The following is a 20,667-nucleotide window of genomic DNA, read 5'->3' as shown; positions in this document are numbered from 1 at the left end:
CAGCATGTGCAGCAGCAGCACCTAGGCTCAGGAGGCTGATGGCTCTAGACACTGCCCATTTGCAGGCACCACTCCTGCAGCTCCCATTGGCCGTGGTTCCCCGTTCTCGGCCAATGGGAGCTACAGAGTCGGCACTTGGGGCAGAGGCAGTGAGCAGAGACACCCCTTGCTGCACCGCTGTCTAGGAGCTGCTCCAGACACGAGCCTGCCTTAGCCCCGTTGCGGCACCGGACTTCTAGCAGCCTAAAAGCTCCCAGTTTGGCTTCAGTAGCCACCAGGAGATCGAGCCCGAGTCCAGGAGACTCCTGGACAAACTGAGAGGGTTGTCAACCCTAGACAGAGGTGGTCACAAACAGCATGCAGACCAGCCCCCCACCATCCGGGGGCTCAGCCCACACACCCTATGCCTAATTCCCAGGGAGCAGCCCTTGCCCCAAGAACTGCCTCTGGGTACCAAGGTCAAAGCAGAGAGTAAACCCTCCTGGTGTTTGCAGGAGCTCCCCAGCCAAAGATCGCGCATCCTAAAATGAACACTAATGCCGCGTTTCTTCAGCGCGCGCCGCTTGCATGCTGAGAGAAGAACTTGTAAGATTGTGTGGAACAGCGCCCCCTGCCCACCCCTGCGATAGCAGCATAACATGGAGCCTGCCTTTCTGTGCCAGGCCTCCCGCAACGCGTTCGTGGTCCGTGCTGTTGTCTTCTTCTGCAGGGTTTGTTGTTTTTTTTTGGTTCAGACTTTTAATTAATGACGCTTCCAACCCCTCACCTTATGAGCTAGGGGCAGGACTATTATCCCCCCTTTGGGGGAAACTGAGGCACACGGGGGTTCAGTGCCCAAGGGTACACAGCAAGTCAGTGGAAGAACAGGGAGCAGAGCCCAAGACTCTAGAGCAGGGGTCTGGGAAACACACCAACCAAGCAGGCCCCGTGGCATGGGCACAGCAGGCGAGGGCAGGGGAAAGGAAACGTAACTTCTCTTTCGGCCTCTCGCCCTGCTCTGCCTAGGCACGTCTCTTATCGCCCAAGTTCGGCAAGCACCTGCTGGAAGCGGAGGACCTGCTGCAGAAGCACAAGCTGCTGGAAGCTGACATGGCCCTCCAGGTGGAGAAGGTGCACGCCATGAGCGCGGCAGCCCTTGCATTTGCCAACGGTGACGGTATGTGGAAGCGGCGAGCAATGCATCTTGTGCCAGCAGGGCCGGCTGCGGGGGATGAGGCTGGGAGACAGCCCATCAAAGGGGCCCCGCTGCTGGCTCGTCATCACTCTCACTTCTCCTCAACCCTGCCCCATGCCAGCCCTCGGCTTGTTCTGCCCTTCCCTGGGTGCCTCGGCTTTTGTCTACACCCCTCCAGTGAGGAGGCGCAGGTCCCAGGGCCGAAAGTCGGCTGTGTTCTTACTTCCCCAGGGCAGGCCAGTGCATTGAAAACTCGCCTGGCCAGAGGGAGCTCTGTGAGTGGGAGAGGGCCTGGAACTAGGGAGACTGGGTTCAGTTCCTGGCTTTGTCGCTGGCTGCATGACGTCAGCAAGGCACTTAGGGTGCGTCTACACTGTAGCTGGGAGGTGGGATCCCCAGCTCCGTTGGCACACTGGCCCTGCGGGGGGCGGCTGTCAGCCCCCAGAGCTGGGAATGACCCCTCCCCACGGCTGTGTAGACACAATCTTAGTCTCTCTGGGCCCCAGCTGTGACATGGGGCTGACAATCAGAGGGGAGGGGTGGCCATTTGTGCCTTAACTCGAGAGCTCTGCCCCACCCTGGCAGTGTGAAGGACAGGATGGCTATTGAGATCTAGAGAAGAGGCCCCCTCAGTGATGGAATTTCATGCTTTAAAGCTGCCTCCATTCTGTCCCCTCCGCCACGCAGGCTATCGGCCGTGTGACCCCAAGGTCATCCGCGACCGCGTCAACTACCTGGAGCAGTGCTACCAGGAGCTGCTGGCGATGGCGGCCGAGAGGAAGGCTCGCCTGGAGCAGTCCAAGCGCCTGTGGAAGTTCTTCTGGGAGCTGGACGAGGCGGAGAGCTGGATCAAGGAGAAAGAGCAAATCTATTCCTCCTTGGATTACGGGAAAGACCTGACCAGCCTCCTCACCCTGCAGCGGAAACACAAGGCCTTTGAGGACGAGCTGCGGGGCCTAGGCGCCCACCTCCATCAAACCATCCAGGATGGGGAAGACATGGTGGCCCAGAAGCACTTTGACTCCTCCAAGATCCGAGGCAGGATGGAGGAGGTGAAGGCACTGTGGGCTCAGCTCCAGGAGCTGGCCTCATTCCGCAAGAAGAACCTGCAGGATGCCGAGAGCTTCTTCCAGTTCCAGGTGGACGCGGACGACCTGAAGGCCTGGCTGCAAGACGCCCATCGCCTGGTGTCCAGCGATGAGGTGGGCCACGATGAGTCCTCCACGCAGGCCCTGGTCAGAAAGCACCGAGACCTACTGGATGAGGTGGCGGACAACAAGAGAGTGATGGACAGCCTGAGCCAGCAGGCCCAGAGCTTCCCGGCCGAGCTGCGGGGCGCCCCGGAGTTCCAGGCCCTCTACGCCGAGGTGGTGTCCCTGGCTGAGCTGCGCAGGCAGAAGCTGCAGGATGCTCTGGACCTCTACACGATCTTCAGTGAGACGGATGCCTGCGAACTCTGGATGAGTGAGAAGGAGAAGTGGCTGGAGCAGATGGAGATCCCAGACCCGCTGGAGGACTTGGATGTAGTGCAGCACAGGTACCTGGGCTACCATAGTCAGGGACAGCCAGGTACCCGGTCCCTCTGCCCCCTTGATCCTAACCCCAACCCTCACCTAGCTAGATACATGTAGGACCTGGGGTTGTGAAGCACAGGTGATCCACTTCAGGGGCAGCCTCTCCTTATTCCAGCGCGTCAGGCTTTGCCCCTTCCGGCAGTGCCCAGGGTTTGGAAGGGGGTATGTGGCTCCTAGCCCCCTTGGCTCCCTTCTTTTTGTGCTCAACAGTGGGTACGGAGCCTTGCTTTGTGTGCTACGGCCCCAGCCCCATTCCTAGCCCACCCCAGCTCTGCTCACAAGCATCATGTGTCGTTGTCAGCGTTAGCGCTGCTGCTCCATCCGTCGCTGCTGGCGCAGGGCTCTGGGTACTTTGCCCAGGGTGCACGCTGGCACCAGAGGGAAGGCAGCAGGGAAGGCCTTGTGCCCTGGTCCTGTGTCCTGCTCAGCCAGGGAGGGGACCTGAGGCACAGCTGCTGCGGAGTTGGGCAGTCCCAGTGCTGTCCTGCGAATTGCTGCCTGTGTGATTGCAGGTTTGACATCCTGAAGCAGGAGATGAGCACGCTAGCCTCCCAGACTGACGGCGTCAACCGCGCAGCCGCCAGCCTCATCGAGAGTGGGCACCCGCGCAGCAACCGCATCAGGCAGTGCCAGGAGCGTCTGATCACCAGGTACCGCCGCACCCCTCTGTGCTACCCACACTAGCTGTGTCCCAGGCCTGCCTGTCGGGGACACGGCTGACTGGATGCTTCACAGCGATCCTATCCCCAGGAGCTGCATATTCAGCTTGTGCTCATGCTAAAACCACAGTGGGCATCCCCCATCCTGATGCTGGCTGTGTTCCCTTTGTCTAGGATCCCAAGGACCAGATAAGATATATTAGAATCGGAAAAGGTACAGATAAGGGCATAAAAAAATGATTAAGGGTATGGAACAGCTTCCAGAGGAGGAGAGATTAAAAAGACTGGGACTTTTGTTAAAGAGACAACTAAGGGAGGTCTATAAAATCATGACTGGTGTGGGGAAAGTGAATAAGGAAGTGTTATTTACCCCTTCATGTAACACAAGAACTAGAGGTCACCAAATGAAATTAACATGTAGCAGATTTAAAACAAACAAAAGGAAGAATTTCTTCATACAACAGACAGGCAACATCATTACCAGGGTATGTTGTGAAGGCCAAGACTATAATAGGGTTTAAAAAAGAACTAGGTAAGTTCATGGAGGACAGGTCCATCAATGGCTATTAGCCAATGTGGTCAGGGATGCTACCTTATGCTCTGAGTGTCCCTAGCCTCTGGCTGCCAGTCACTGGGATTGGATAACAGTGGATGCATCGCTTGCTATATAACCCCATATAAATCCATGGTCGGCCCACATCTTGCATACTGTGTGTGACGGGTTGGACCCCCCCATCTGGGATGCCACCAGATGTGCTGGGCTCCCACTCGTTCTGCCCGTTCCAGCAGCCTGGGTTTCCTCACCCTGTCCTAGCTGTGCCAGGCCCTCAAGCCTTCCCCAGGACACACAGGTAGGGACATACACAGCTGCAAATGGACACAGAGACACTGAGGCCAGCTCTGTGTGGCAGGAATCAGCTCGGAGATTTACCCAGCACTCACGTGTCCACACGCTCTGGGGCATAAACCCAAAATAATATTGTCTTGCACCGTATAGATAAAATCTGCACAGCACAAGCTCATAAAAATCACCCTCTCCCTCAATGTGGAAAGAGATATGCAAAGCTTCCCCCCCCACCCCCGATATGAATTGCACAAACTGGGTTATAGTATAAATAAGAAATAAGTTTATTAACTACAAAAGGTAAATGTTAAGTGATTCTAAGGGACAGCAAACAGAACAAAGCAGATTACTGAGCAAGTAAGCTTAATACACTAAAGAAACAGGTTACACATAGTAATTTCTCACCCTAAGTGTTGTTTAGGCAGGTTGGTAGAGTTTCTGCAGTGCAGAGTTCTAGTTATATCTCTTTACAGGCTAGATTTGAGTGGCCAACCTGAGCCTGACGAGGAGCCAGAATTTACCAATGTACCTTGCCAAAAAGCCACAGTAATACGTCAGTAGCCCGCCATCAACTCCCCACTCCCAGCGCCTCCCACCCACTGGCAGCCCCTCCAATCAGTGCCTCCCCTTCCCTTCCTGCACCTCCTGATCAGCTGTTTTGTGGTGTGCAGGAGGCTCTGGGGGGGAGGAGCGAGGGCATGGCAGGCTCAGGGGAGGGGGCAGGAAGGGGTGGAGTGGGGGCAGGGCCTGTGGCAGAGTCAGAGGTTGAGCAGTGAGCACCTCTGGCACATTGGAAAATTGTTGCTGTAGCTCCAGCCCTGGAGTCGGTACCTATACAAGGAGCCACATATTAACTTCTGAACAGCCGCATGCGGCTCCGGAGCCACAGGTTGGCCACCCCGGGCTAGACCAATGTTTACAGCCTAGACTCACCCCTGCTTTTCCCTTCAAGTGTTTTTAGCAGTCTTCCTTCCTGGACAGGCAATGGAGGAGAGTCCTGAGTGCCTTCCTTCCCAGCCTTAAATAGAATTTACAGAAGGCAGGAGGCCTTTGTTTCCAGTGGAAAAGTACCAGCAGTGTCCCAGGTGGTATATTGTACCAGGTGACATTATCACATGACCCTGCAGTGTCAGGGCAACCATGAGACAAGGTTTATTTACAAGGCCCACAGGAAGGAACTCCTGGGAAGATGGAGGAATCCACATCTTCGAAGACTCATGATCTTTTCCTAATGACCCATTAAGGCTGATTGCTTCCTGTCTGGTGGGCATTTCCCAATCACATACCCACACGTTTATAATGGTTACATACACGTATTCCTAACTTTGGACACAGAAATGATACATGCATACAACTTGGATAAACACATTCAGAAAATCATACCCTTTTCAATGATACCTCACGTGACCCATCTTGCATAAAACATACCTTAGTTATGCCATATTCATATCATAACAGTATTTCTATGAAGAATACGGGGTGTAACATCATACTCTGTGCAGATGTGGTCGTCCCATCTGGAAAAAGATATATTGGAATTGGAAAAAGTTCAGAAAAGGACAACAAAAATGATTAGGGGTATAGAACAGCTTCTGTCTGAGGAGAGATTAATAAATTTGGGATTTTTCAGCTTGGAAAAGAGACGACTAAGGGGGGAGACTGGTTTGGAGAAAGTAAATAAGGAAGTGTTATTTACTCCTTCTCATAACACAAGAACTGGGGGTCACCCAATGAAATGAATAGGCAGCAGGTTTAAAACAAACAAAAGGAAGTATTTCTTCACACAATGCAGGGTCAACCTGTGGAACTCTTTGCCAGGGGATGTTGTGAAGGCCAAGACTATAACAGGGTTAAAAAAAGAACTAGATAAGTTCATGGAGGATAGATCCATCAGTGGCTATTAGCCAGGATGGGCAGGGATCGTGCCTGTAGCCTCTCTTTGCCAGAAGCTGGGAGTGGGTGACGGGATGGATCACTTGATGATTCCTTGTTCTGATCATTCCCTCTGGGGCACCTGACACTGGCCTCTGTCGGAAGACAGGATACTGGGCTAGATGGACCTTTGGTCTGACCCAGTGTGACCATTTTCATGTGGAAATTTTATATTTATTTGATGCTCTCATTGCCCAGCACCAGAGAGAGACACCACTCAGAGCTGCTTTCAAGTGACACCAACAGTTTCTGATTCTAAATAATAATCTCCTTCTTGAGAAGCCAAACGTTTCCAGCTCCAGACACAGCCAGCTTCAGGCAAGAGAGGGGTCAGGGAACATTTTCAAAACCTCATTTGTAGAAGTGACTTAGCAGCTTCAATCTCATTGAAGTCAGTGGGACCTAGTCACCTTTGAAAATGGGATGCAGCTTCTGAAAGCTGTCCCCAGCTTGACCTACACTTGCAGAATTCTTACTGCCCAAGGGCCGTGATTCCCAGCAGGCCGCCTGGTCAAACAGGGCCTGGACACAGAGTTCAGAGCCAGAAGTGACCATCTTATTGCCAGCTCTGACCTAGTGCTCAGCATAGGCTGGAAAATTTCATCCCGTTGCCCCTGTATTGACGCCGGTCACTGGTGTTTGGCTAACCCATCTTCCTAAAAGGCCTCCAGTCTGATCTGAAGACATCAGCGATGGAGAATCCACCTCTTCCCTTGGCAGTTTGCTCCCATGGGTCACCACCCTCTCTGGTGAACATCATTTCTAATTAGAATCTGACTGGCTTTAATTTCCAGCCACTGATTTTTATCCCTTCCTCCGCTAGATTCAATACAGAATTCTGTTCTGTGTTGCTCAATGCCAGCATTTACAAGAGCTGCATGAGCTTGTACATGTGGCATTTTCCTGTGTGCTCACAAACTCTGATCCACACAAATCAGTGAGGTCAGAACCAGGCCTGAGCAATGGCAGAGCTGCTGCAGTGCAAATGCCTGGTCCTCCAGGGGGCTTTGCCCACCAGGCCCCGCCCCGTGCTGGCGCATGTTTCGATTAAAGAGGCAACTCATCCAGTGTTAAACCAATTGGGCATCTTTTTGAACTGGGACAAAACCAGACATGGCTTTGTCCGGTATTGGGTAGGGGAATGCCATTCTGCCCACTCTGGCTCTTAAAAATGGCATCCCCGTGCGGTGTGACCTCGCATGCACCATCACGCCGGCAGTGGTGGGCTCACGCCATTCCTGGAAGTCCCAAAACATCTAGCATTCCAGGACTGTGTGAGTGACCACCTTCATCTCTATATGAGCCGTGTGCTTTGCACGGGGCCGAGCCTGGCGACTGATGCAGATGAAGGACGCCACGTGTAATAACCCAGAGCTGATCTGGGGCAGGACAGTGTGTCATGGCTGCCACAAGCCCCTGTATCTCAGCGAGCCCCACCTCCATTGTCCTGGCACTTAGCGGACAACCAACTGTCCGGATTTTGATGCCTCCATTTTTGAGAGCCCAACCTGAGAAGGGACTGAAGTGATTTCACACAGGGCTGAACTCTCCCACTCTGCAAATCGGCCCTTTTCAGGTTCTCCATTTCAACCCTGTCCTTCCCCTCTACTCCCCCAGCTCAGCTCAGGTCCCTCACAGCCTCAGAGGAAGGGCAGGAAGGCCTCAGAGATATGGCCAGCTGGGATGGGGTGGGGGGCTGCCAGACTCTCTGTTAGGGTCTGGCATTGCCCTTTCAGATCGGGAGCGTGGGTGGCCTGGCTGAATAGCAGCCTGTGGGTGGGTACCCTTGCAGTCCCTGGCTATGCTTTCTTCCCAGCTAGCACTGCCTCACTTTGCGGTCAGCCCTGGCCCAGCAGAGTAGGGTTGGGGAGTCTCTGGGGCTGGTGCCATCCCTGCCAAGACTGCCAGCATGAATTGAGTTCCTACAGAGTCTGGGTTTGCAGACACTGACTGCTCTGGCCAAAGAGTGTCTGAAGCCCTTCTCTCCCAGTCTCTCCTCCTTGGCTCTCTCACACAGGGCAGGGCTCGCTCATGAACCAGGGGCTCTAAGACAGCTCCATGGGGCTTCTGCTGTGTCCTCTGCAGGTGGCATGTCTTCCAGGAGAAGGTGGGGCAGCGGCAGAAAGCGGTGGACTTGGCACTGAGCCTGCACAATTACTGTGTGGACTGCAAGGAGACCCGCAAATGGATCCTGGACAAAACCAAAGTGATCCAGTCCACCCAGGAGATGAGCAGAGACCTGGCGGGCATGATCGCCATCCAGAGGAAGCTGTACGGCATCGAGCGTGACTTGGCCACCATCCAGACCCGGCTGGGAGTGCTGCAGGAGGAGGCCCGCCGGCTGGCTGAGGAGCTCCCTGACCTGGCCTCCGACATCTACAGCCACCTGACCACCATCAATGGCCTCTGGCAGGAGCTGCAGAGAACGCTGCAGAGTCAGGAGGCCTCGCTCGGGGAGGCCAGCAAGCTGCAGAAGTTCCTGCAAGATCTGGATGACTTCCAGGCCTGGCTGTTTAAGGCACAGCAGACCGTGGCTTCGGAAGAGGTGCCCAGCTCCCTGGCCGAGGCGGAGCAGTTCCGACAGGAGCACACCGCTATCAAGGAGGACATTGACCGGCATGAGGCCGACTACCGCAACGTCAAGGAGACGGGGGAAGGGGTGACGCGCGGGCAGACAGACCCGGAGTACCTGCAGCTGCAGCAACGGCTCCAGGGCATGGAGATGGGCTGGAGCGACCTGTGCAAGATGTGGGACAGCCGGGAGAAGTTCCTCGCCCAGTGTCTGGGCTTCCAGGAGTTCCTCAAGGACAGCAAACAAGCCGAAGTCATCCTGAGCAATCAGGTAGGGAAGCAGCTGCATCTGTCTGTTATGATGATGATATCCATCACCGTCCCAGTGCTCTGGGAGCTTGCTGCCCTGCAGGGTCACTGAAGAGACAGAGGGGGAAAATGAGGCACAGAAGGGGGGTGGGACTTGCCCAAGGGCAGATGGTGGAGCTGGGAATGGAAGCCAGGTCTCCCGAGTCCCTAGCCACTAGGCCCTGCTACTTCTGAATTTCCACTCGGCCTTCCTTGCACTAGGCTACTGGTGTTTATAATTGTTCCTTCACATTTAATAGACCTGATCTGTGAAAATCGAACCTCGCTTCCCCTCTGCTGATGTAACCCATGCCTGCTGTCTCCCTCTAGCAGCACCGAGCCCACCCAGAGATTGATGAGACTGCTACAGCCTTACCTAAGTGCCACGTGGCTTTTAGCTCAGGCGGTAGAGGCTCATGCATTAAACTTCAGAGGTCCCAGGTTTGATCCTGCCCGCCGATGCCCGGGGTCTGTCCGGGATACAGAGCACCAGGGGAGCAATGTTCTGTGCGTCAGCTCGTTGGCAGAGTTTGAAGGGCCTGTTAGATCTGTACTGCACAGCCCAGTCAGTCACACAAGTAAGCTCTGGTGAGGTGAGATGGCCCAGTGGCTAGGAGACCTGGTTTCAATTCTTTGTTCTCTCCCAGACTCCCCATGTGGCCTGGGGAACCTCCCTTGGGCCTCGATCTTTAAAGGTATTGTGCCAAGCTGATTTAGGAGCCTATAATCTTCAAAGGGGAATTAGGCACTTAGGAGTCTAAATTCAGTGCAGCAGCACCTCAGTACCTTTAACAATCTGGGCCCCATTCCCATCTGTCCAATGGGGATAACTGCCCTAGGGCACAGAGGAGGCTTGAGGATACACACGGTAAAGACTGGGAGGTGCCAAGGCACAGCGGCTCCGGGGCACAGATGAAGACCCGAGATAGAATGCTGCATCCCCTGTGACCCAAGGCAATACCCGTCTGTACTGATGCAATAGCAGAGACCCCTTGATTTCATGGCCCGTTCTGATCACCCCCCCTGCAGAGATCCCAGCACACCAGTAAGCATTGCTCTGTGATTCGGGCACACGGTGAATCCATCCTTGGGATAACTCCCTGGGCCTGCACCACCAGGGCTAATTTTGGCCAATTGCCTCCTTCCCGAGCCCCTTTTGCCTGGCAGGAAAGGTCAGTGGCAGATGCTCTCATGCTACTGGTCCATTTGCATACATCAGGCCAGTGCCAAAAGCCCTGTGCCGTGCCCTGGAGAGTTACACGTGGCTCAGGAGCACCATGGATACCCAACCCAGACGCTAGAGCAAGGACTGTGCTGAAGATGGCTAGGCCCAGCACCCTGCGTTCAAAGCATGTTAGTCTTGGTCTTGTCAATGCAGCGGCCTTCCTGGAACACAACATGTCCCAAGTGTGGCTGGAGCAGTGTGGGGAAGGGGGAAGGGCGGGTGCTATAGACCCTGCTAAATCACATCTCTCCCCCCCATACCCACCCTGCCCTCCATTCCAGGAGTACACCCTGGCTCACATGGAGCCCCCGAACACCTTGGACGCGTCAGAAGCTGCCCTGCGGAAATACGAGGATTTCCTGGCCACTATGGAGGCCAACAAGGAGAAGATAACAGGGCTGGTGGAAAGCGGCAAGAAGCTGGTGGCGGACGGGAATATTTACGCCGACAAAATTAATGTAAAGGTCCAGGTCATACAAGAGAGGTAAATTGAACCACATCCTATCAACGAGGGAACCTGCCGATAGCTATGCTGTCCAATCCGACCGCTGGCAGATAGCTCTCTCCCCGGTGGTTATGGGCTGATAGCGGGTGTCAAACGAAATAAGCTGCTTCAGCAATTATCAGCCTCCTTGTCCTCTCTCCTTTCCAGGTCCAGGATGAATGTGGCTAAAGCGAAGGAAGTGCTGGTTCTGCTGAAGGACAATCACAACCTGCAGAGCTTCTTGCAAAACTGCCAGGAGGTAGGCTGCTGGATGCCTAGGCACTGACTCCGTGGGCGCTCCGGGGCTGGAGTACCCACGGGGAAAAATTGGCGGGTGCTCTGCTCCTACCGGCAGCTCCCCGCCCCCTAGCCCTAGCTCACCTCCGCCTCTGCTCCACTCTGCCTCCTCTCCTGAGCACACCACTTCTCCCCCTAGCTCCCAGCGCTTCCCATTGCGAAACAGCTGTTTTGTGGTGGCAAGGGCTGGGAGAGAGGGAGAGGAGGGGCAACGCGGTGTGTTTGGGGAAGAGGCGGGGCTGGGGTGGGGATTTGGGGAGGAGTCCAATGGGGTAGGGAGGGGGCGGAGTTGGGGCGGGGACTTTGGGGAAGGGGAAGGGGTTGGAATGGTGGTGAGGCTGGGGGCAGGTGGGGTGCGAGCACCCACTGGCGCTGGGAAAAGTTGGAGCCTATGGCTCGACGCGCCATTACTGCTGGCCAGGAGAGATGTTCTGCTGTTCCATGACTCTCCCTGCTTCCTCTGGGTGGGAAAATCAGAATTAGAGCTGGAGAGGGCGCATGCCGGCTGCTTCCTGGGAGCCATGTGGATGGAGGCTAGCAGGAAGCCTGGCAGTCCCCCTCGTGGCACTGCCAGCCAGACAGTGGTGCTGACAGGAGCCTCCAGGACCCCTTTTCAACTGGGTGTTCCAGTTGAAAACTGGACACCTGGTCACACTGCCTATGCCCTCATTCCCTCTCCATCCGCGACCAGCTCCGCCTCTAGCCCTGGCTCTTCCCGCATCCCCAATTATGCCCCCAACTCCACCTTGCCAAGCTCCACTATGGAGTTGCAGTAATGGGGGTTGGGGGGGCGCAGACAGCTTCTGTTACTGGTAAGAGGGGGCGTGACTGGAAAAGTTTGTATACCACTGTCCCACAGTATCTTGGACAATAGTCCTTTGCCTCAGTTTCCCACCTTGTGGTGTGAAAGTCCAGCAGAGGAACGTCACTTTAACATACCACTCCCCCTTGCCCTCTGCTCCGCCCCACTCATACCACTCCCGCTTGCCCTCCACTCCACCCCACTCATACCGCTCCCCCTTGCCCTCCACTCTACCCCACTAATGGCCTGTTGTCGGAGGTCAGTGGAGTCTCAGAGTGCAGGAGTGGTCGGGGGTGGGGGGGAGGTTTCACCACAGCCCCTGGGGGTGGTTTGGCAAGTGATGCCTCCACCAGCGGCTTTGCTGCCACTGCCTCTGCTGTGGTGCGTCCTTGGTCTGGTCTAGTCCTCCAGTGTCACAGCCCCTAGCCCAGTAATCACAGGGTTTGCTGCTGCTGTTACCCCTCTTATTGCACTGCCATACACTGCAATGCCACATTCTGAGACTCCACCACCTAACTCAGCTCTTGGTGACTTCACTGGGTAGTGGGGAATCCTACTGCCCCACCCTGTCCTCTGGGTTAACTTCTAGCAGAGCATTTTCTCCTCTCTAGGTCTAAGGCTTCCCCCACCCACTTATCGACAATTTCAGCTCTAATGATTATTAAACTGAGAGAATATTGAGCTTGATCATCTCTGTCTTTAATTACTGGAGAAAAAGCCAATACCATCCAGCACTCTTTAAATAAAATCCACCCCCCATAGCAACATTTGTCCCTATCCTTGTTTTTTCACTGGGATTCACTTCACTTGCCCAAGCTCTACAAGTGATGGTGACTGCCTCAGTTAGGGCATGTTAAGTACAGTTCTTCTGCCTTTCAGTAATCTAATAAGGATAACAAGATCTAATTACCCTTCATCCCAGTCTTAAGTGAACTTTAACCTAAAACAGCCAAAATACATCACTGTTAGCAAAGCCGGTCTGTGTGTTGCTCACTTTGGCAAAGGAGGTGTGTTTATGTAAATACAATTTGTGTTTGAGGTTTCTTCCTCCGTTTCATCAATAGGTGGCAGAAGAGAGCTCATTCAGACCCCAGCTTACATTCTAGCTCATATATTCTCATGTAAAATGAAGGCAAAATCAAAAGATGTTTGAATTCGTTGGAAATGTTTTTTTTCCCTCAGATTTTTTTTTTTTTTGGCTGAGAATTTTGAAATGGACAGATTTTGTTCCTAATCCGAACAAAGCCAAATGCCAGCATCACCTTGGTGAAACACAATGTCCGTCCTCTGCATAGGTCTGTTCAGAACATTGATTTGGCTGCCCATTGGGGTAGGTTTGCACCATGAATGAGGAGGGATGGACTCTCCCTTCAGTGGAGCAGGCGTCCATAGATTTCATTTGAACCAGGGGGATCTACTGCCATTTCCATTGTTTCCAAACAAATTCCTGGAGGTGGGAATTCTAACTCTAATCTTCTCATTTCAGTCTCTGGCGGCCTTTTACCCCTCTGATTCTTATAAGCCACAAGAAAGACAGGTCCATGTAAGGAAGAGGAGGCTGTCCATTTCCTTCTAAGCAGTTTACATGTGGATCTTAGGGCTTTAGAATTATTCCTGACAAGACGTAGCTTGTTTCTATGATCCGGTCTCAGACTCACTGCAGACTCAGGCAGAGTTGCTGCATTGGTCACACCTGGGGCAGCTCTCCCCCCTCAGAGCAATGGGCTCAGGCTCTCTGCAAACACAGGCAGATGTCATTGCATCAGTCACACTTGGATCACATTTTCAAGTTTCCTTCACAACCATAATAGCATCTCTTGGTGTCTCTCTTTCACAAAAGTCCTCATTGTTGTCCCCCTCTTTTTCACGCTTATCATCAGGTTCATCTTTTTTCCTCTTCTTCCTCATCTTCAATCACACACTTGACAGATTTGTCCCCATTAGCTGCATTTTCAGTGGTGATGCTACACAGCTGCATCAGAGACATCCCAGAACAGCTTCTGCCTTCAGTATGGTCGCCTTCAGGTGTTCGGAAGTGTGCTGCTAATTGATCTGCTTCATAGCAAGTGTGTGGAGGATCATTTTCTATCTGCCATCTGCTGCATAATAACTCTTAATGCGGACCTGCAAGATGAGTAGCTGTGACAAATGACGGGGGGAGGGGAGTAATTCTCTTTTATGGACCCCCAGCCAGCCAGTTAGCTATAAAATCCCTCTTTGTAGCTGTTCTCTACTTGCTTTACCTGTAAAGGGTTAAAAGTCTCACTCCTATGCATAGGTTAAAAAAAAGTGAGTGGGTACTGGGCCAAAGAGCCAATGGGAAGGCTAGAACTTCTTAAAATTGAAATAAGACTCCCTTTTTGTCTGTCTGTGGTGTTCTCCCAGAGAGCAGGGACAGGGCTGGAGCTCGTAGATTTTAAGGTCAGAAGGGACCATTATGATCATCTAGTCTGACCTCCTGCACAATGCAGGCCACAGAATCTTACCCACCCATTCCTGTAACAAACCCCTAACCTATGTCTGAGTTATTGAAGTCCTCAAATTGTGGTTTGAAGATGTCAAGGTGCAGAGAATCCTCCAGCAAGTGACCCGTGCCCTACGCTGCAGGGGAAAGCGAAAAATCTCCAGGGCCTCTGCCAATCTGCCCTGGAGGAAAATTCCTTCCCAACCCCAAATATGGCGATCAGCTAAACCCTGAGCATGTGGGCAAGACTCACCAGCCAAACACCCAGAAAAGAATTCTCTGTAGTAACTCAGATCCCACCCCATCTAACATCTAAGCTTGTGCCAGGTATGAAAATGATCAGATCCTAGCTAGACACTACTCATTTGAAACCCCAGATATATAAATAGATCAGGAAATGTCTAGGAAGACACGATTAGGTTTATCTCTTTTATTTCTTTATGGCTTGTGGGCTCCTCTGTGCTAACCCCCAGGTGCTGTTGTTTTGCTTGTAACCTTTAAGCTATCTTGATGCTTAATCCTTGTAATTGTTTTTTTAAAACCTAACAAAAAGCCTAAGTTCCAGATGTATTTTCTTTCTTTTTGTTTTTAATAAAATTTACCTTTTTTAAGAACAGGATTGGATTTTTGTGTCCCTAAGAGGTTTGTGCCCATACTGTTTAATTAGCTGGTGGCAACAGCTCATTTCCTTTGTTTTTCTTTCTCAGCCCTTCCCCGGACTGGGAGTGAAAGGGCTTGAGGGTACCACACAGGGAGGAATTCCCAAGTGCACCTTCCTGGGTTTCAAAAGGGGTTTTTGCACTTGGGTGGTGGCAGCATCTACCAATCCAAGGTCAGAGAGAAGCTGTAACCTTGGGAGTTTAATACCAGCCTGGAGTGGCCAATATTCATTTTTAGAATCCTTGGGGGCCCCCACCTTCTGCACATGAAGAGCCAGAGTGTGGAATCAGCCTTGACAGTAGCACAATCAGCCTTCAAAGAAATCAGCTTCCCCTCGACTTCCTGCTTGTGTTCGTATCATACTCTGGAAGGGCAGCGACTTTGTCTCCGATGTTTTCATCATTTATTGGCAGTTTTTATTGCCAAAACCTTGAAGGAAAGGGTTAAGGATTTAGTCTTCTAGCGACTTGAAAGGTCTGCCATTCACTGTTACTAATTCGAGGAAAGCGTCAAGCAAAGTTAGACTCCTCGATCTTCACTTTTATTGACTTGCTTTTCAACACAGAATCTAGAGCATGTTGGTTTGAGGACAGAATCTTTTTTATTTTTTTGCACGGAGGGTTCAGATTAGCCTCATCGGTGTGTGAACTTGTCTCATTTGGGGCTAACTGCTCTTGCATCAGGACAGGACACTCGGCTGGATGATGTCTTTGTAATAGCGCCCAGCAGCAGGTGGCGGAGAAGGGATTTGAGGAGGGAGCTGACGGAGGCTAAGGGTAGGTTTGTGGCTGTTAGCATGACTTAGAAAGAAGCTTAGGACAGGCTGGGGTCATGTTGCAGACGCTCTGTCCCATGCTCCAAGGGCCAAGCCTCTGACCACGGCAGGGCAGTATGAGCAGCAAGGCCGTCTCCCTGGGAGGGCGTGGGGCTGCCTAAGTTTTAGTGCATCTGCGTCCCTATTCCTGAGGCATACGCTCCAGCCAACATCGCTCATTGTTCTGCTGGTGTGGAGGAGGGGGCTGACAGAGATTTCAGGCTGGAATTTCCAGAGGTGCCTGAATCCCATAGGCTCCTCGGAGACACGCAGCGGTGGGGCTGGCGCTGTGACGTGTACTCCCTTCCCTGCCTTTGCAGCTCACCCTCTGGATTGATGAGAAAATACTGACGGCTCAGGACGCATCCTATGACGAAGCCCGGAATCTGCACAGCAAGTGGCTGAAGCACCAGGCCTTCATGGCTGAGTTGGCCTCTCACCAAGGCTGGCTGGAGAAAGTGGATGAGGTAGGTGACCTCCCGTGGGGGCTGGGAGACCATCCTCCCAGGCCTTGCTGCACCTCAGGCGCTTGGCACTGAGTGCACACCCGAAGGCTAGCGCAGCCCAGGCAGCCCATGAGTTGAGGTAGCCTCCAGCTCCCATCGACATCAATGAAATGGGGCTTTCAGCAGATGCTTAGCTTTAAGCACATGCTAAAGAGCTGTCTCAGGATTGGGTGAGGCTGTAGCGCAGGGGTAGGCAACGTATGGCACATGTGCCGAAGGCGGCACACAAGCTGATTTTCTGTGGCACTCACACTGCCCGGGTCCTGGCCACCGGTCCAGGGGCTCTACATTGTAATTAAATTTTAAATGAAGCTTCTTAAATATTTTAAAAACTTTATTTACTTTACATACAACAATAGTTTAGTTCTATATTATAGACTTACAGAAAGAGACCTTCTAAAAATGTTGAAATGTATTACTGGCACGCGAAACCTTAAATTAGAGTGAATAAATGAAGACCCGGCACACCGCTTCGGAAAGGTTGCCTACCCCTGCTGTAGCGGGTGGCAGGATGGAGGTAGCACTGGGGCAGGAAGAAGGGAGTGGGTCCTGCACTGCCCTCCAGCTGGATCCTTGTGTTCACAGGATTTCATTACTACCCCCTCTCTCACCAGCCACCATGGTACAATCCACAGCCCCCCCTCCTTTAACATGAGTGTTGTACAACATGGGAGGTGATTGCCGGACACTGGTGGGGTCTCAGCTGGACACTGTGTCCCATTGCGGGCACCACACTTTAGGCACTTTAGGCAAGATGTGGACAAAGTGGAAAGGGTCATGAGCAGGGCCGGCGCTTCCATTTAGGCGACCTAGGCAATCGCCTAGGGGGCCAGGATTATTGGGGGACGGCATTTTGCCGGGGGGGAGGCAGGCGGCTCCGGTGGACCTCCCGCAGGCGTGCCTGCGGATGCTCCACCAGAGCCGCGGGAGCAGCAGGAGAAGCGCGTGGGGCGGTGAAATGGCCGTGCAGCTAGGCGCCAAAAACCCTGGCGCCGGTCCTGGTCATGAGATCAACAAAACCTGGCCAGTGAGGGAAGGCATTAAGGCTGGTTTAGTCTAGAGAAGAGGAGGCAGAGTGGGGACCAGATAACAGTCATCAAATATGTACAATGGTGTTACGAACAGGGCGGTGATCGATTGTTCTTTGTGTCCACTGAGGGCACGACAAGACGGGATCAGCTTAGCTTGCAGCAAGGGAGATTGAGGTTGGATATTAGGAAAAACTTGGGACTGGTTCCCTGGGGAGGGTATGGAATCTCCGTCACTGCAGGTTTTTACGAACAGGTTGGACAGATGCCCCTCAGGGATGATCTAGGTTTGCCTGGTTCTGCCTCAGTGCTGGAGGTCCCTTCTGGCCCCACATTGCTGATTCTTTTTTCCCCTGACCTTTCTCCAGGAGGGGCAGCAGCTGATCCGGGAGAAGCCCCAGTTTGGTGTGGTGGTCTCACAGAGGCTGACAGAGCTGCACCGGCTCTGGGACAAGCTCCAGTCGACAACAGAGGAGAAGGCCCAACACCTCTTCGATGCCCACCGCTCAGATCTGTATGCGCAGAGCTTTTCTGACCTGGACAGGTGGATAGGAGAAATGGACACGCAGCTGCAGTCAGACGAACAGAGCACCGACCTGACAAGCACCAACAGGCTGCTAAAGAAGCTGATGGTAGGTGGTGAACTCCCATGAGCGCTGGCACTGCGGGGGCTGGAGGGATGACCTGCTGGGGAGGGAGGCGCATTGGAGACTGGCAGTGCTAGAGGACAGATCGCTCTGCAGTCACCCCTTCCCATTTCTTGCCCCTGTGGCCTGCAGGGCCTGGGGCTGCAAAGACAAAGCATTCGGCCTCTTGGATGGCAGGGGAAAGGGATTCTCCAGCAGCGGCTTGCTCCACCCGATCTCTTCTCAGCTGGCGGAGGAGACGCTCATCCTTGCTGGGAAAGAAGCGTTTGTAACCTCCATAGATGTCCAGCCGTTAGCAGGGGACAGACAGCCACACGGTGTTAGCCTAGCTTAGACGCTGTCATGTTTGGGGCAGCCTGTCCTGAGCTTCACAGATCTCAGCAGCTCAGATTCACTGTTACCGGCCTCATCTGTGCCAATCCACAGAGCATATGAGTTGGCAGTCACTGTTACAGAGGCAGCAGCTCATACTCTAGTTGAAAGGGTTCTCCATCAATCGCCTGGGTCCCTTGCAATCCCTCCCTCCTGGGTAATACGAGCAGCCTTCCTCCAAGAGGATGAATCCTTCAGGGACTGGTCATTTGAAAACTCTTTTCTGTTTTGTTTTTAATTCACTCTAACCCTGCATAAATATTCAACATGTGTGTATCACGCTGCCTCGTAGCAAGATCTTCTCTGGGATTGAACCTATGGATCTAAAAGCAGAAGCTGGCACTGTCAGGCCAGGTCGGTCAGCTCAGAGGGACTAACATACTCTTAAACCTATCCATGGTCCAGGCACTACCAGGGGATGGGGAATTGCACTGGGTTAGCTTGGGTCATGTTTGGAATTAGGAGCCATGAAGAGCGTCTCTGGGAGAACTGGTTAGAAAATGGGCTTTTTTCCACAGTAAAGTTCAATTTTTTGAGGAAAAATCGAAGTCTGAAATCTTCAGTTGGGAATGTAGCTTTGGTGCCTCATGGGAGCTGAGTCTAGGTGCCTCATGGTCCAATATCCTCTATAAGCCAGGTTCCCTGGTTGGACTACATCTCCCATGATGCATCATGGTGTCCCCTTATAGTGCATGAGACAATTACATCATGGGACTCCCTTGCTGTAGTGCATCATGGGAGATGTAGTCTGGCCAGACAGCCTGGGCCATAGAGGAAAATGGGGATGAGGAAAATGGACTACAGTTCCCATAAGGCACTGCAGTGGACTCTGAATGGATATATTTCAATTTGCAAGGCATTCAGTTTTTCAGTGAAAAAACAGGTGTTTTTTGTAGAAAGCAAAGCAAACACTTTTTTCGCAAAAAATTTAGTTTAGTCAAAAACCCAACTTTCTGTAAAAAAAAAAAAAAAAAAAAATACCAAAAACAGGTAACAACCAAATGTTGTTTGGTGATTATTTGATTTTTACGAGGAAACAAACTGAGAAGTACAAAGAGGTGAACGATTTATGGCTTCCCTACATTTCCGAATACCGCATGCTTCACGGGATCTCCAACAGAATTATGCAATGATGCAATTTCACACCTTGTCAAAGCTGCAAGTACAAACTCAGGTGATACTGCAGAGACATAACACGTTGGGGTGGGGGTCACAGTAACAAAATAGGAAAAGACGTAGGGAAAGGAGGGCTCTGGGGAGAGGAGGGGAAAGGAGGAGAGGTTTGGGGGGTCTGGCATTCTTTGAGCAGCATGAACGTGCTTTATCCAAACATCTGCTGATTCCGGTGGCTGTTGCTGCAGCCGTGGCTGCATGCCATCGCCTGGCTGGCAGTGGCGAACGTCAACCCTTTGCTTTCAGAGACTCGATGAGCAAGTGAGCACGCGGAAGAGAGAGATGGAAGAGCTGCTGTCGCAGGCCCCTCCACCCAGAGGGGATGTGCACGAGGCCGACAGCAAGCAGCAGAGCATCGAGAGAAGGTTTCTGGATCTCCTGGAGTGCTTGGGGAAGAGGAGGAAGGAGCTGGAGTCGTCCAGAGCCAAGTACCAGCTCAACCGGGATCTGGCAGACGAAACGGTGAGCTCCCTGAAAGGCCACGTGCGCCATCTACAGTTCCCGATGCTCCTTGCTTTCCCAATGGGCCTTCTGCGCAAGCCTCCCAGTCCCTTGCGAGCATCTGCTCCAGTGCCCTGGATGATACAGCAAGGTCTTGTACATAATTTATTAGGTGTATTACGGTAGCTCCTAGGCGGTCTAGTCATGGACTAGGTCTCTGATGCGCTAGGTGCTGTACAGAGACAGAACAAAGGGACAGTCCCTGTCATGCAGAGCTTCCATTCTGTCTCTGGTTTCTGCTCGGTAGTGAGTAGTGTGAAGGAAGGTCCCAGACCAGCTCCCGGGAACAGGGTCACCACCCTGACGGGATTCAGTGGGCTGGGATGCCCAGGACTCATTGCTAGAATGAGCCCTGTCAGGGCAGGGTCCAGGTGCAAGGGACTGGTGCTGAAGCTTGAGTGGAGCCTGTTGACCGCCTGGACAGAGGGCTTGAGTGGGCAGGTTGCCACACTGTCAGATCACCAGCCCACTGCGCCCCATGCCATGTTGCAGCCTCCCACCGCCCTGCCTGCCCCTCGGCCGCAGCTTCTCCATTCTCCTCTGCTTCCATCTTGCAGCTCTGGGTGCAGGAGAGGCTGCCCCTGGCCAAATCCACTGACCACGGCACCAACCTCCAGATCGTGCAGCTTCTGATGAAGAAAAATCAGGTGAG

The 20,667-nt window shown here is 52.8% G+C and overlaps 1 protein-coding gene across 8 annotated transcripts in view; it reads left to right on the top strand.

The window, feature by feature from the left end:
* The window catches only part of SPTB (spectrin beta, erythrocytic), a 117,971-nt gene that overhangs the window by 54,733 nt on the left and 42,571 nt on the right, over window positions 1-20,667 (top strand). For all 8 annotated transcript variants that reach the window (XM_075065871.1, XM_075065872.1, XM_032775846.2 and 5 more), the window contains 10 exons: window positions 1,006-1,156; window positions 1,862-2,711; window positions 3,261-3,398; window positions 8,269-9,025; window positions 10,549-10,751; window positions 10,920-11,010; window positions 16,109-16,255; window positions 17,691-17,954; window positions 19,761-19,976; window positions 20,573-20,662. In XM_075065871.1, coding sequence (XP_074921972.1) covers window positions 1,006-1,156; window positions 1,862-2,711; window positions 3,261-3,398; window positions 8,269-9,025; window positions 10,549-10,751; window positions 10,920-11,010; window positions 16,109-16,255; window positions 17,691-17,954; window positions 19,761-19,976; window positions 20,573-20,662 — 2,907 coding nt within the window. The remainder of the gene's footprint in view (window positions 1-1,005; window positions 1,157-1,861; window positions 2,712-3,260; window positions 3,399-8,268; window positions 9,026-10,548; window positions 10,752-10,919; window positions 11,011-16,108; window positions 16,256-17,690; window positions 17,955-19,760; window positions 19,977-20,572; window positions 20,663-20,667) is intronic.

This window comes from Chelonoidis abingdonii, chromosome 4 (assembly GCF_003597395.2).
Source record: "Chelonoidis abingdonii isolate Lonesome George chromosome 4, CheloAbing_2.0, whole genome shotgun sequence".
In the NCBI taxonomy this organism is placed as follows: Eukaryota; Metazoa; Chordata; order Testudines; family Testudinidae; genus Chelonoidis; species Chelonoidis abingdonii.
Note: the sequence above shows the minus strand (reverse complement) of the source record. Positions and strands in the feature narration are given on the sequence as shown.